Genomic DNA, 12120 nt, shown 5'->3' with positions numbered 1-12120 from the left:
CTCACTGAGGTGACGGCAAACTCGGTTACCATTTAAACTGTAAGGTGGGATACAGAGATGTGTGACCGTCAGCCACAAGCTGAAAAAGGACCCAGGCCACAGAGAAGAGGCAGCTCCAAAAGGCTCTCACCTGTCTGTAGGTGTCCTGGTGAGCTTCATCATTCCGAGAATCATAATATTGGTCAATAAAAGCAAAATACTCTTTTTGCTTTCTCCGCAGGGTGCCTTCTCTCCGATCCACATTCGCAGGGAGGTAACCCTTATGAGAGAAGAAAAGGGGTCAGTCACCAGGCTGTTTATAAGCTCACATTTTAAAAGCACAAGCCCCCAGGCACACAGAAGGGGCACACTTTATGAAGCTGGACACAGAGGACAGCAAGGCGGGGCTTGGAAAAAGAAATGGGACAGGAGAAGCCCATGGGCCGAGTCTGGCGAGCCCCACTGGAGGCCCTGGCAGCCTCAGCCAAGCCGAGGACGTGTCGCCTTGCTGAGGATCACAAAGGCAGCCTCCTTCTTACCAATGTGCTGCCCACAAGCAGGAGGCACATTCCCTGTCTATGCTCCCAAGTCCAGTCTGGCAGTGGCCACAGATCTGGGGCTGAGCCCTTCCCAGAGATCACTATAGACACTCTTCTAGGCCCCAGCCCCTTCCAGATCAGTCTCCCTTCCTCTAATTCCCTCATCTTTGTCACATACTAGAGAACCTTTGCATTCCATTACATCCCATCTAGGGTCTCAGCAGGGCTGTCTTCCTACCATGCTTCATGCCAGGCACCCACTAGGGTACCAGCTGCGCCCCAAACCCTAGAAGACTTAATCCACTCAGCTTCTGTGGGTCCTAACTGCTAAATGAATGAAGGAAGGACTGCTTTGCTCATGGAGACCTCACTGACGGCTCTCAATTCCCACTGCTGCTCTAGGAATCATAACCACATCAGCACGACCACGGGGTCTGGAAGGGGCATGTCCAGAGACGTCTGACTGGCTCCACTCACTCTGGCTGCCCAAACCAAGCCATCCCTGCCCCCTGGGCCACCTTACCCCACTTCCTCCCCCAGTGGATGGTCTCTTCTTAGCAGCATGGAAGCTCCCCAAGGGCCAGGATCTCACCACTCTGGCACGGGCAGCCACAGTGCTGGGCATACAGCAGGTGCTTCCTAAGTATTTGCCCTTCACAGCCACACAGCACAAGTGACTGAACCGTCTGGCATGCTGTGGACACCCATTTTCTTTCCAGTTATTACTATTTCCAAAACCACTGTGTGTACACAGCCTTCCTTGGTCCAACCAGCGCTATCCGTCGAATGCTACACCCGAGTGAGTGGTTTTCAGTGTAATCACATGTTCCTCTCCAGGACTGCTAGGCTGGTGGCTCAGAGCCCAGTGGGGCATGAGGGGCCTGCCTTCCCCCAGTCCCTCCAGCAGCTAAGCGCACTCATCTTCTGACATTTCTGCCAATACAAACACTGGATAATGCAAGGACTTCCCAGGGCACAAGTCTCTGCTTAGGGAAGACACACTGGGGTGAGGATGTAATGGGGGGCAGCACGGACAACGCCTCCCCTCCAACTGCTTGTAAACTGGTATTTGAGAGGGAAATGAAAATCCTTCCAGAAGCAGAGAGCGAGAGACTTTTCTTTGGACTTTACAGCAATCTAAGGGAACGCGCTTCTCTGTCCCCAAAGCCCAGAGCTGCTGCTGGCTCCTCTGCAGACAAGACTGCGTTCCAGAGCCATGAAGCCCAAGCAGCTGCGTACAAAGGACCAGCCAAGACAGCTGGGAAGGACGTAGGACTCACACAGACTGAAGCAGGGACTGATTTTGCTTTCTTTCCTTATCTGTGTTTTCTTTCACAACATGACTATTATGGAAGGCTTCTACATGACTACACACGTATAACCACTACCAAACTGCTTGCCTTCTCAATGAGGAGGGTGCAGAGGGAGGAAGGGAGAGAGTTTAGAACTCAGAGTTTCAAAAAAAAAAGATGTTAAAAAATAGATTTTACATATAAGGGGTAGCGGGGTAAAATATTACATAAAGAAAGCGTGTGACCAACAAAACGAGACCTCTGCCTACCTTCTAAAAAACCACAGCAACTTCAGTTCAGTTCAGTCAAGTAATAAGCATCAATTAAGTATACGCAGGCACGGTACTCAGCGCTGGGGACGCATCAAAGGACAAAAGCAAGTCCCTGCTCTGGAGAAGCACATAATCAAAGAAGCTGCGCTCAGGATAAAAAGCAGTCATGGGAGGAGGAAAGTCCCTAGAATGAGGAGGGAGCCAGAGAGGTCAGTGGCTGGAGCAGAGAAGGGACAGCACTCCAGGCGTGGGAAATGCCTTGTCTGGCTCAAGGAACAGCCAGGAGGCTGGGGTCAGGGCACTGAGGCAGAAGGCAAGAAAGGCCACTGCAAGGACATCTGGCCAAATCAAGGACATCATGATGAAATGAGATCGGAAGAAGATGCTGGAGACCGGGTAAGGAGTTGATGAAGATGTGTGAGGAAGACCCCCTGGGTAGATGGAAAGAAGCCACTGGAGGCAAGGAGGCGAGCAGGGAATCTATCAGCACAGGCCCAGGGAGGTGAGAATCCAGCAGGACCCAAGGACCCAGAGCACAGGGCTCCAGCACAGTCTACAAGGAAGACCACGCTGACCCAGAGGCTCTGCCGGGACCATCAGGCCGTGGATGACAGGGGAAGGGAATTCAAGGGAGAACCTTGGACTAGATGGACCAGTGACAGCCACCGAGCCCAGGAGACACAGTGCTGGTTCACTTGGGGAGAGACTAGTCTGGGGTCTCCAATGCTGGGAGAAGAAGGCTCAGGACACGGCTTGGGGAGCGCCAGTCCTCAGGGGCAGAAGACGGATGAGGGAGGGCCCAGCGGAAGGAGCTCGAGCTTAGGACCAAGAGACAAGGCTGGCCTCTGCTTCCACATCCACAGCTGCACGACCCGGGCAAGTGACTTTTGCCTTGATCCCCCAACGTCCTCACCCGTAAGGTGAGGACAGTAACACTTCGGGGAGTCAGTGGAAAGCATTTCTGAAGCACCTACTACACGGCCAGGCACACTGCGCTCAAATCCAGGCACCCAGATCTAAAAAATCCCCGTCACTTCAGAGAGAAAGATACATGGAGAAAACCTACTGGATGGTGTAGACGGGAGCAAACCAGAGGTCAGTATTCCCAGCCCAGCTCTCCCTGAGCCCGGGGCCAGATAAAGCAATCCCAGGGCGCCCCCTCCTTCTAGGATCCTGCCACACTCCTCTCTCTGACACCCGCCATCCTCCACAATCTGGTTCCGGCTTGCCGGCCAACCTCAGGACACACTGACACATTCCAGTTGTGCTGGCCTTTCCTTTTGCCCCTCCTCATGGAAAACCTCCATCTCCCGCCTCCAGGCCTTTGTATGGGCTGGTCCCGATGCCAGGAATGCCCTCTGCTTCTTGCAATGCCAGTCGGGGCCAGCCATATATCAGAACCACAAGTGATCAAAGGGGCTAAAACAAAGGACTTCAAGAGGCTCCAGGAAAAACTCCCTGTTGATTTCAAGTATCTCATGTCATACAAAATGAAGAAACATACTCCCACTGGCACCAGGGACACAGAATTAATTCTGTGCCTGATTTTTATGAGAAACTAATAGCCCTTCAAACCCCAGCCCACATTCTTCATCTGGCCTTCCTCCAAAGTCCTGGGCCTGCCTGCGCTTGTTAAAGGCCTTCGACAGGATAATACGGATTGATAACAGAAAAGAAAGATGGCAGTGGCAATGCTTAACCTACCCCAAAGGGCAAACAGCTTTGAGTCCTCCCTTCTCTGTCCCCAGGCTCCTGGGCTCCATAAACTTCCTAGGGGCCAGGTGAATCAGCTCAGACCTTCCCCTCCTCTGATTTTCTGCCTGGCTGCCGCACCCTCTACCCATCCAGCTTCTTAGGATGTGGGGTCTCCCCCAACAGGCTGGGCTCCTCCAGGGCCCCGGTCTTTGTCCTTTCTTTGCATCCCCAGAGCTTAGCACAGTGCTAGGCATACCATAGGCACTCTACTCACTAAATAAAGCCCGCTGCCCACTTCACCCCCTCACTCAATAAACCCCTGGGGCTCCCTCTGCCTCCCCACAAAATGCCCTGTGCAGTCTTCGAAGCCTTTCCAGTCTTCTCACACCTAGCTCCCTATACAGTGGCCCAGGCCTCCTGGCTGTTTGAGGAACAAGCCCCTCTACTACCAGACAGAGCGTCTCCCTGGCCTTCCATCCCCCACGCCTGGACTGCTTGCTCCTCTCCTCCCATCACTGGCCTCACTGGCTTCCTTTAAGTCCCTACTAAAATCTCACCTCCTGCAGGCCAGATTATTGCTCCCAGGGCCTGCCCCCTCTTCAGAAGCTCCTGTGTACAGAGCTCCCCTTGCACAGGGTTTGTATACTGCCCAGTCCCTGCCTCCGCAGCAGGACCTCCTTCCACCATTTTCACCCCCCCTTTTAGGTGTGGTCTTGGGGAGGGATTGTCTTTCTTCTTGCCAGGGATTGTTAAATGCCTTCACAGGACAACACAAATTGTCTCAGGTTAAGATGGGCCTGCGGCCTGTGCATTTTGGGTTAGGGTGGGGGCAGGTGTTCCACCACCCAGAGCACCTGGGGATCACCTTCTTCAGCTGCTGTGAGTGAGGGTGAATTACTGGGAAAACCCACCTAAAACCGCCCGGAATTCAGAAGAGTAACTAACTGGGACTACCCCAGGACCATGGGCTGAGGGGTGCATTAACCCTCAACTTACAGGCAAGGAAACTGAGGCACAGAGAGGCAGCCAAGAGCAGAGCCGAGCCGTGAAACCAGCTCCTCTCTCCCGCTAAGCCTGGCTCTACATCCAGAGGGCCACCCCACCTGCCCACTCCCCAGTGTTCTTCCCAAACGCCCTGAGGCACAAGTGAAACAGAGTCCCTCTCTTCCCATGTCTGCCGGTCCCCAATCCACCCATGGAGAGCGAGGAACCTCTCTGGAGATTTCCAGATAGCTATGACATGGACAGGGAAAGGGACACGTGGTCACTACCGAGAGGAGCAGCTGGGGCTGGGCCTCTGGGGATCTCAGAGCACAGACCCTACATGGCAGCACCTGCACCACTGGTCATCTAGGCCACACCCCTGCCTGAAAGGGAACATTCCTCCAAACCCCAACAGTCTCAGGGCAGCCCTGGAGAAGAGTTGGCAGCATTCAGGGCCTTGTCCTCCTCACACCCCCTCTAAGGGGCACAACCCAGTCCCAATTAGAACCAAGGTGCTGACCCCCAGCTCGGCACCATTCCACTGAGCCAGGGCAATGCCTCACGTGGGAATCCGGGCCAGGACTACTGAAACAGGGCCTCTCACACCTCAAAAAGGAAGTCCACAGGCAAATGTGCCAGGGTCCAAAAAACCGCAGCGGTCCTGACAAACACACCCACTTCCCTCACTCCTGACACCCCGGTTTCTGAAAGAAAACATACATGCAAGTTAGGGCCTTCAGATAATTAAGCAAGACTGAGAATTATGCAAATGAATAGATTCAAGTATGCAATGAATTTTAAATGACAGAACTACAGAAAACTTAATTGCTGTATTAGCATGCTATAAAAACACTAATCATAAATGTAAAACAAAGCCAGCATATGCTTAGACCCAAATTTTCCTTGTGGGAGAGAAGCCTAGAGGAGTTTCCTCCTCCCCTGGGAGCCCCCTGGCCCCCAAGCCAAGGAGGCATCGGCCTCAGCACCCCCCAGCTCCCTGGCCCCCAAGGCCAAGGAGGCATCGGCCTCAGCACCCCCCAGCTCCCTGGCACAAAGAGTAAACATGAATGAGGGATTACTGGATGCCGCTGCAATACTTCCCAAACCAAAAAAGAAGACCATGTTCATTTAGATAAAAGGCCAAGGGCCATCTGTAAGAAATCTCGATAGGCTGAGAACATCAACAGCCCCCGCCATGGTCAGGAGGCGAGGCTGAGCTAAGTGGGAAAATGACTCCATCCCTCATCTCTTTTGAAGTAACATCTCTTACTCATCAGTTAAATACAGGCCCTACAGACTGCTGTGTGGCCTCATTCTGGCTCCCCTGTTCCCTTCCCCTTCCCCTAACCAGCATCCTTTCTCTCCTTCACGGAAGTAAGCAAACAGCCAGGCTCAGCCCTGCCCAGGGAAGCCCGCAGGCCCGAAAACACGTACTGACCAATGGCTGAGTTTAGCTTCCATAAGCCCCTGCTTACACAGTCCCTGGTCCTTCCGCACGTGGCTGGCCTTTATATACAGATGCTTTGCCCCAGCTCAGGGCTGTTTGATTTGGGGTCTGGACTGTGACGCCAATAAAAGGTCCACTTCTAAACTGTCACTTGGGTCTTACTCCTTTATGGGACAACATTTGGAGGCCCCAGCGAGATTGGTGGTGTTCTGTGGCACTGCCCAAGATCCAACCAGGGAGGTCCTCGGCCTCGGCTCTGACTTTCTAGGGGAGCCGGCCCTTGGGATGTTCCAGGACCCCAGGACTCAAGGCTGGCAAAGCCCAGACTATCCCCCGATGCCAATCAGATCTCATTTCGGCTCTGTGGACCTGGCCCTCGGCAGCCTCCAGAGGTGACTTTCTGTCTGGTTCCTGTCTCTGGGAGTACTCATCCTAATGGAAGATGGGGCAGCTAGACACAGGGGATGTCAGGTGGACCTTCTGGGGAGAGCAGTTGTACCAGAGACCCTGGCCTGCCATCTGGTGCGACCGTGAGTGTTTGTTAGTATCTGTGAGTCTTACGTATGTGTGTGTCTTTCTGTGTGTTTCTGTGTGTAACGGACGGCCAGGGCAACTGCTGAACGTTCTTGGAAGGCAGCTTTCTCTGTGTCTCCCCTCTGAAGAGAGAGATAAGAAAAGAGGGGTGAGGAGGAGGCCCAAGGCCGTGGCAGGGGTGGAGGGGGGAGTCGCAAGGGCAGGGCAAAGACCTCCTGGCACCCCTTCTGCATTGCTGTGGCTGGGGCCAGTGAGTGGATGGTCAGTCTAGCTCTGGTGTCGGGCCGGGGCCGGTGCACGCCTGCACTGGCCCCGGCAGGAGAAGGTGCAAGCCCCTGACCCAAGCCCACTGCCGCTGGTTGTGGGGCGGAGGGGAGAAGAGGGCAGAGCTGGAGGGGAGGAGCTCTCTTCCAGAAGACTGGGAGAGAGAGAGTGAGAGAGGAGTCAGTCCTTTGGGTATGCCAGCTGTTTCAGGAAAGGAAAAGGAGGCAGGCAAGCCCTTTAGCTCATCTCATTAAGTGAGACGGAGCACCCCATGCCTTCCTTCCCTCTCTCCAGGCAGAAGAATGGGGATAGGCCAGGGGCCTTCCCTGAAAGAAGGCAGAGCCAGGGACACAGCCATGTCTTCTACAAGGGCCGGGGAAACTGGCCTGGAAATGTTCATGAAAATATATACAGTGCCTTATGAGTTATAATTTATTTCCTGTGTAAAGTGATCTGTGATGGGGATTTCTAAATAAAACAAGCTTAGTAAGAAATTTGGTCCCCAAAACTTAAGAAAAGGCAGAGAGAGCTTTCTACCCTGTGCTGTTCCCTCTCCTCCACTGTGGACACTGGGGCAGGTGGGGAGGGGGGCCCCTGCACCTGGTCTTCTTTGGGAATCCCTGCACCCTGGTCTCCAGGCCTCAGCACCCTGTGTTTTTAACTTAAAATACATGCATTTCCTAATCTTTTCTTTTAAAGTGCTAAGATTGCTGGGCCTGAGACATTAAAGTATTACAAACAAACATCTCTCCCCTCCGATCCAAGAGGCAGGCAGACTAGCGTTTAACCATTTCCTGCCTCACCTAAGAGAGAGGTTTGTGTACTGGGATGCAGCTCAAAGGCCACAGAACTCTTAATTCGATGCTTGAGACAAGGGCTGTTTGGCAGTAAGGCAAATTGGGAGAATACCTAGATCTGTAAAAGAGCCGCCTCAGAGACCCAGCTTTGAGACTGGCAGATTCAAAGCTCTCACTTCCAGAGGAGTTTCTCAGGAGTGAACAACACCTAAGTAAAGTTTACTTGAGCAAAAGGGTCAAACAAATCCACTAAGATTCTCCCCCCTGTGCTCCTGCCTCTGACAAGGCCAGGCCTGCAGTGCCTTCTCACCGTGATCAGCTCTGACCGCACCGGGGCCACAGTGACGTTACAGCCCCCAAGAGTCCCCAGTGGTCCCAGTTCCTCCCAGCGAGGCCTACCGTGCCCACCCCCATCATCGTGGCTCTGACTGAGCCGAGGATACGGTGAGAAGACCCTTCACCCCGTTGTCCCGGCTCTGACCAAGCTAAGGCCGCAGTGAAAAGTTAGAAGAATAGTAGGGAATTTGAGTTACCCTCCCCCAACTTGAAAAAAAAAGGGGGGGGCATAACAGCTATATTGAGAGCCCCACTGGAAACAGCCCTGGGCGCCTGGGCACCCTGCAGCCCACCTAGGCACGCAGGTGGCCCTCTCTCCTTTCAAACTCCTGGGTCCACAAACAGGCTCTGCAACTGTGGGGAGAGGAGAAAAGCCTCTGCACCTGGTGAGCCCAAGCTTCATCAATAATCTTTGTATAAGATGATTGTGTTATTATGGTATCTCTAAATTGTAAGGTTCTCTTACACTGTAAAACTTGGGTGACCATTGTAAGCCAGAAATGGTGTTAGATAAAGCAATTTTTAATCTGAATTTTGTTGAAACTAAAAGACGGAGAAAAATTGTGCAAAACCAGCTGTTACTTTATCGATTCTGCTAACCCTTTCTTATAATGTGTATCTCTGCTATTTAGAAAACCGGGTATTTACACCTTTACCTGTAATTACAGAGAAGGTTACAGCAATTTTTAATCTGGATTGTGTTGCAAGTGAATTGGATTTTTATGCTATAAAATCTGATCATTTAAAGCTGTTACATTTGGGCTACAAACAGGTAGTAATAATAATACTGCTGATATTTACTATGGCAGCTAATTGTTCATTTAAAATTTTGGCCATTATGGAAACATATAGTGATTTAAAGTTATATTTCCATCTTATTAATAGAGATGAATGATTCTCTGGGCGAGGTGAATTGGAAATGTGTCTTGTAGAACTCTTATTGAGCAATTGAAAAAATATATATAAGGAAGTAGTGGTGTTAATCTGAAGGTTTCCAGAATGTAAATGGTTTCTGGTGATAAGTTAATTGGCTGTGTGGCACCAAAGCAAGTTTTAGTCTGTGTATAACAATTTGAAAAAACATATCCAGCTGATTTAAGGTTAGGCTTTCTATTGCAAATTTCTGTAATCAGAGCGATTCGTCAGTAAAAGCATGAGCTGCTTTGTGTTCACTTACTGGAAAATCGAATATTTTTCATCTAAAAATCAGAATATGGGCAGAAAGTTCTGCAAACTTAGCTTAAGGTTAAATTTAGTGATGTCCAGGAACTCTGCAAGTATCTAGGACTTTAATCTGTAATATCATTTAAAACTTTCCAATTGATTTTTCTTTCATAAAGCTTTAGTGATTATTCTTCTTTTAACATCAGGATAAATTCAAATTAATGCAATAAGTTGTAAAGCAGAAGAGATCTTGCTGTTTTAATCCGAATTTGTGGTTATTGCATGGCCTAAGCAAAAGTTAACATTGGTATTTGAACATAAAAGTGAAAATTTTAGATTCCTGAAGTATCTCACTCTTCCAGACCGAGGATAATTAGGTAAGAATAAACAACTTGCAAGGAAACTGGGATTCCAGGGCAGAATATCTATGTTAGTGAAAAGAATCATACATGACTTATGAGACATCTTGCTTTATGGTTAAGCTGTACAGGAAAGCTGAATAATCTGGATAGTGGGTTTGAGAAATTTGGAAAGTTAATAAAAGTTTGATTAGAAATATGAAAGGCAGAATTATTTGTAGATTGATTTTATAATTAGGAACTAAATCAAATTTCAGATGGCCCTATCTGAAGGACACTAGTCCATATTTATTTGCTTTTAATAATTTGGGGGACTGTAAATTTTACTCTTATTCTAAGCCTTGATTACAGGAATCATTGTCATAAAAGCTAATGATAATAATGGGATAGGAGGGGCTGCAGGCTAAAAACTCCTCCAGGTGGATGTCTGTGCCTGTGAAAGTCTGGAGACAACCTTGGACATGCCCTCTGACTTTAATTCCCAATTGTGCGTTTTCTTTCTGAAAAGGAACCCCCCTCAACTATTCATGCCTAAGCCCTGCTTTCAGTACCTGGAGGCTATCTGAATGACTACCAGAGATGACTCACGCCAGGAATCAAACAGGGCTAGGAAAGTTGTCCTTCTGGCAAGGTTTATGACATTGTCCCTCTTTTTCTTTTATAGCAAATTCATTGAGAAGTAATATTCAGGGCCAAATAAATATAGAGATAACATCCTTCAAAGAAGGAAGGCAAAATGTAATGAAATAGATGCCTAATTGACCAGGATAGTGAAGTTTGAGGAGAGCAACAGATCAGACTTAGATGATTCCTCTAGAACTAAACACAGATGTATAAAATTGTCTTTTATGCAAATTTAAACTTTGAGCGTGTTTGGGAATAGGATCAAAGGTTTGGATTTTAGCACAAGGACTGTATAAAATAGTGGTAAGGCTGATAATTTCACGAAGTACAGATGAAATCGTTTTTAAAAAGATTTTTGTATTTTAAAAGATTCCTATGCCCGGTTCAGGATTTGGGAAAGGTGGAAATAAAGAATAAATAAACTGAAAATTCTCTGAAGTTTCAAAATGTGGAACTAATCTTAAGTGGCTGTACTAATCTATACTAAGTCAGAATTATCTGGTCACCCCTACCTAGATCTGAACTGGAAAAGCAGAACTCCCTTTTAAACTGTGTAACTACATGAGGTATCCGGGATTCAAAAGTGTTGTTTAAATGAAATAAGTCACCAGGATACGGGGAACTGGATGTTAATCGACTTCGGTAATAATGATTCTGTTAATTTGTATGGTGTGTAAGTTTTCTAGGTTATCTTGGTGACGTGTAATCACCTTTCTGAAAGCTAGTATATTGTGAATCATCTGAGAAACCCGACTTAATGTAATCGTGTAATTTTGTAAAATTATGAGAAAACATTATCGTATTGCTTGAGCCTATCCCTGTGTGGCTAAGGAAACTGAACTATTTGTTTATACTGTTCGGACCTAGTCTTGCATGGCTGGGAAACGGGACCTTTGTATGAACCCTTGGTGTCAAATCATATGTTTCTAAGACCTCTTGTCAGGTCTGGCAGCTTGTACGTATTATACCTATGGACTCTAGTAATCTAAAGATTGCCCCGCTCTAAGCCAAGGGATCTGAAAAAGATGACATCAGATGCAAACAGCTTTCCCAAGAGTCCAGACCTGGCCTTTACTGGGACAGCTTCTTTCCTGGAGAAATTCAATCAGATGGCCGATGGGAAAATGTTGTATTTGGCCCCCTCCTCCTCCTAACTACAACCCTGCCTCATGAATCATTTTCTACAATTTGTTAAGTCCCTATTAACTCTGTTAAATTCCTCATTGTTAGGGATCCCCACTACCGGCCCTTGGGAACAGAACTGGCTGACCTGTATGATGCGGCCCCAACTGGGTCAAGGGTTCAACACACCCACATAAGAAGTGGGGATGTTGTGCGTGGCCTCATTCTGGCCCCCCTGTTCCCTTCCCCCTCCCCTAACTAGCATCTGTTCTCTCCTTCACAGAACTAAGCAAACGGCAGGTTAGCCACACCTAGGGAAACTCGGGGGCTTCGAAAATCAAAACACGTACTGACCAATGGCTGATCTTAGCTTCCATAAGGTCCTGCTTCCACAATCCCTGGCCCTTAGGCGCGTGGCTTGCCTTTATATACAGATGCACTGCCCTTATTGGGGGCTGTTTGATTTGGGGTCTGGCCCCGAGTGGGGCCAATAAAGGGTCTACTTCTAAATTGTCACTTGGGTCTTGATACAACAAAACCAAACAAAGCAACAGGTTAAGGAAGAATCACGGAGCAACAAAAAAGATGAACATTTTCCCAACTTTAGAAGTAGATCTCACATTCGTGTGTGTAGGAGCACACACTTGCACACTCACTCACACACATACATACAGTTGCACACATGCACACTCACGCACTCACACTTGCACCC

The 12120-nt window shown here is 49.0% G+C and overlaps 1 protein-coding gene across 3 annotated transcripts in view; it reads right to left on the bottom strand.

Annotated features, from left to right (window-relative positions):
• The window catches only part of TBC1D22A (TBC1 domain family member 22A), a 106843-nt gene that overhangs the window by 31705 nt on the left and 63018 nt on the right, over positions 1-12120 (bottom strand). For all 3 annotated transcript variants that reach the window (XM_069099303.1, XM_069099304.1, XM_069099305.1), the window contains exon 6: positions 131-259. In XM_069099303.1, coding sequence (XP_068955404.1) covers positions 131-259 — 129 coding nt within the window. The remainder of the gene's footprint in view (positions 1-130; positions 260-12120) is intronic.

Source organism: Petaurus breviceps, unplaced genomic scaffold (assembly GCF_028583685.1).
Source record: "Petaurus breviceps papuanus isolate PSGF00001 unplaced genomic scaffold, PetGlider_PUasm1.0 370, whole genome shotgun sequence".
Lineage (NCBI taxonomy): Eukaryota > Metazoa > Chordata > Mammalia > Diprotodontia > Petauridae > Petaurus > Petaurus breviceps.
This window is presented reverse-complemented; position numbering and strand designations above follow the sequence as displayed.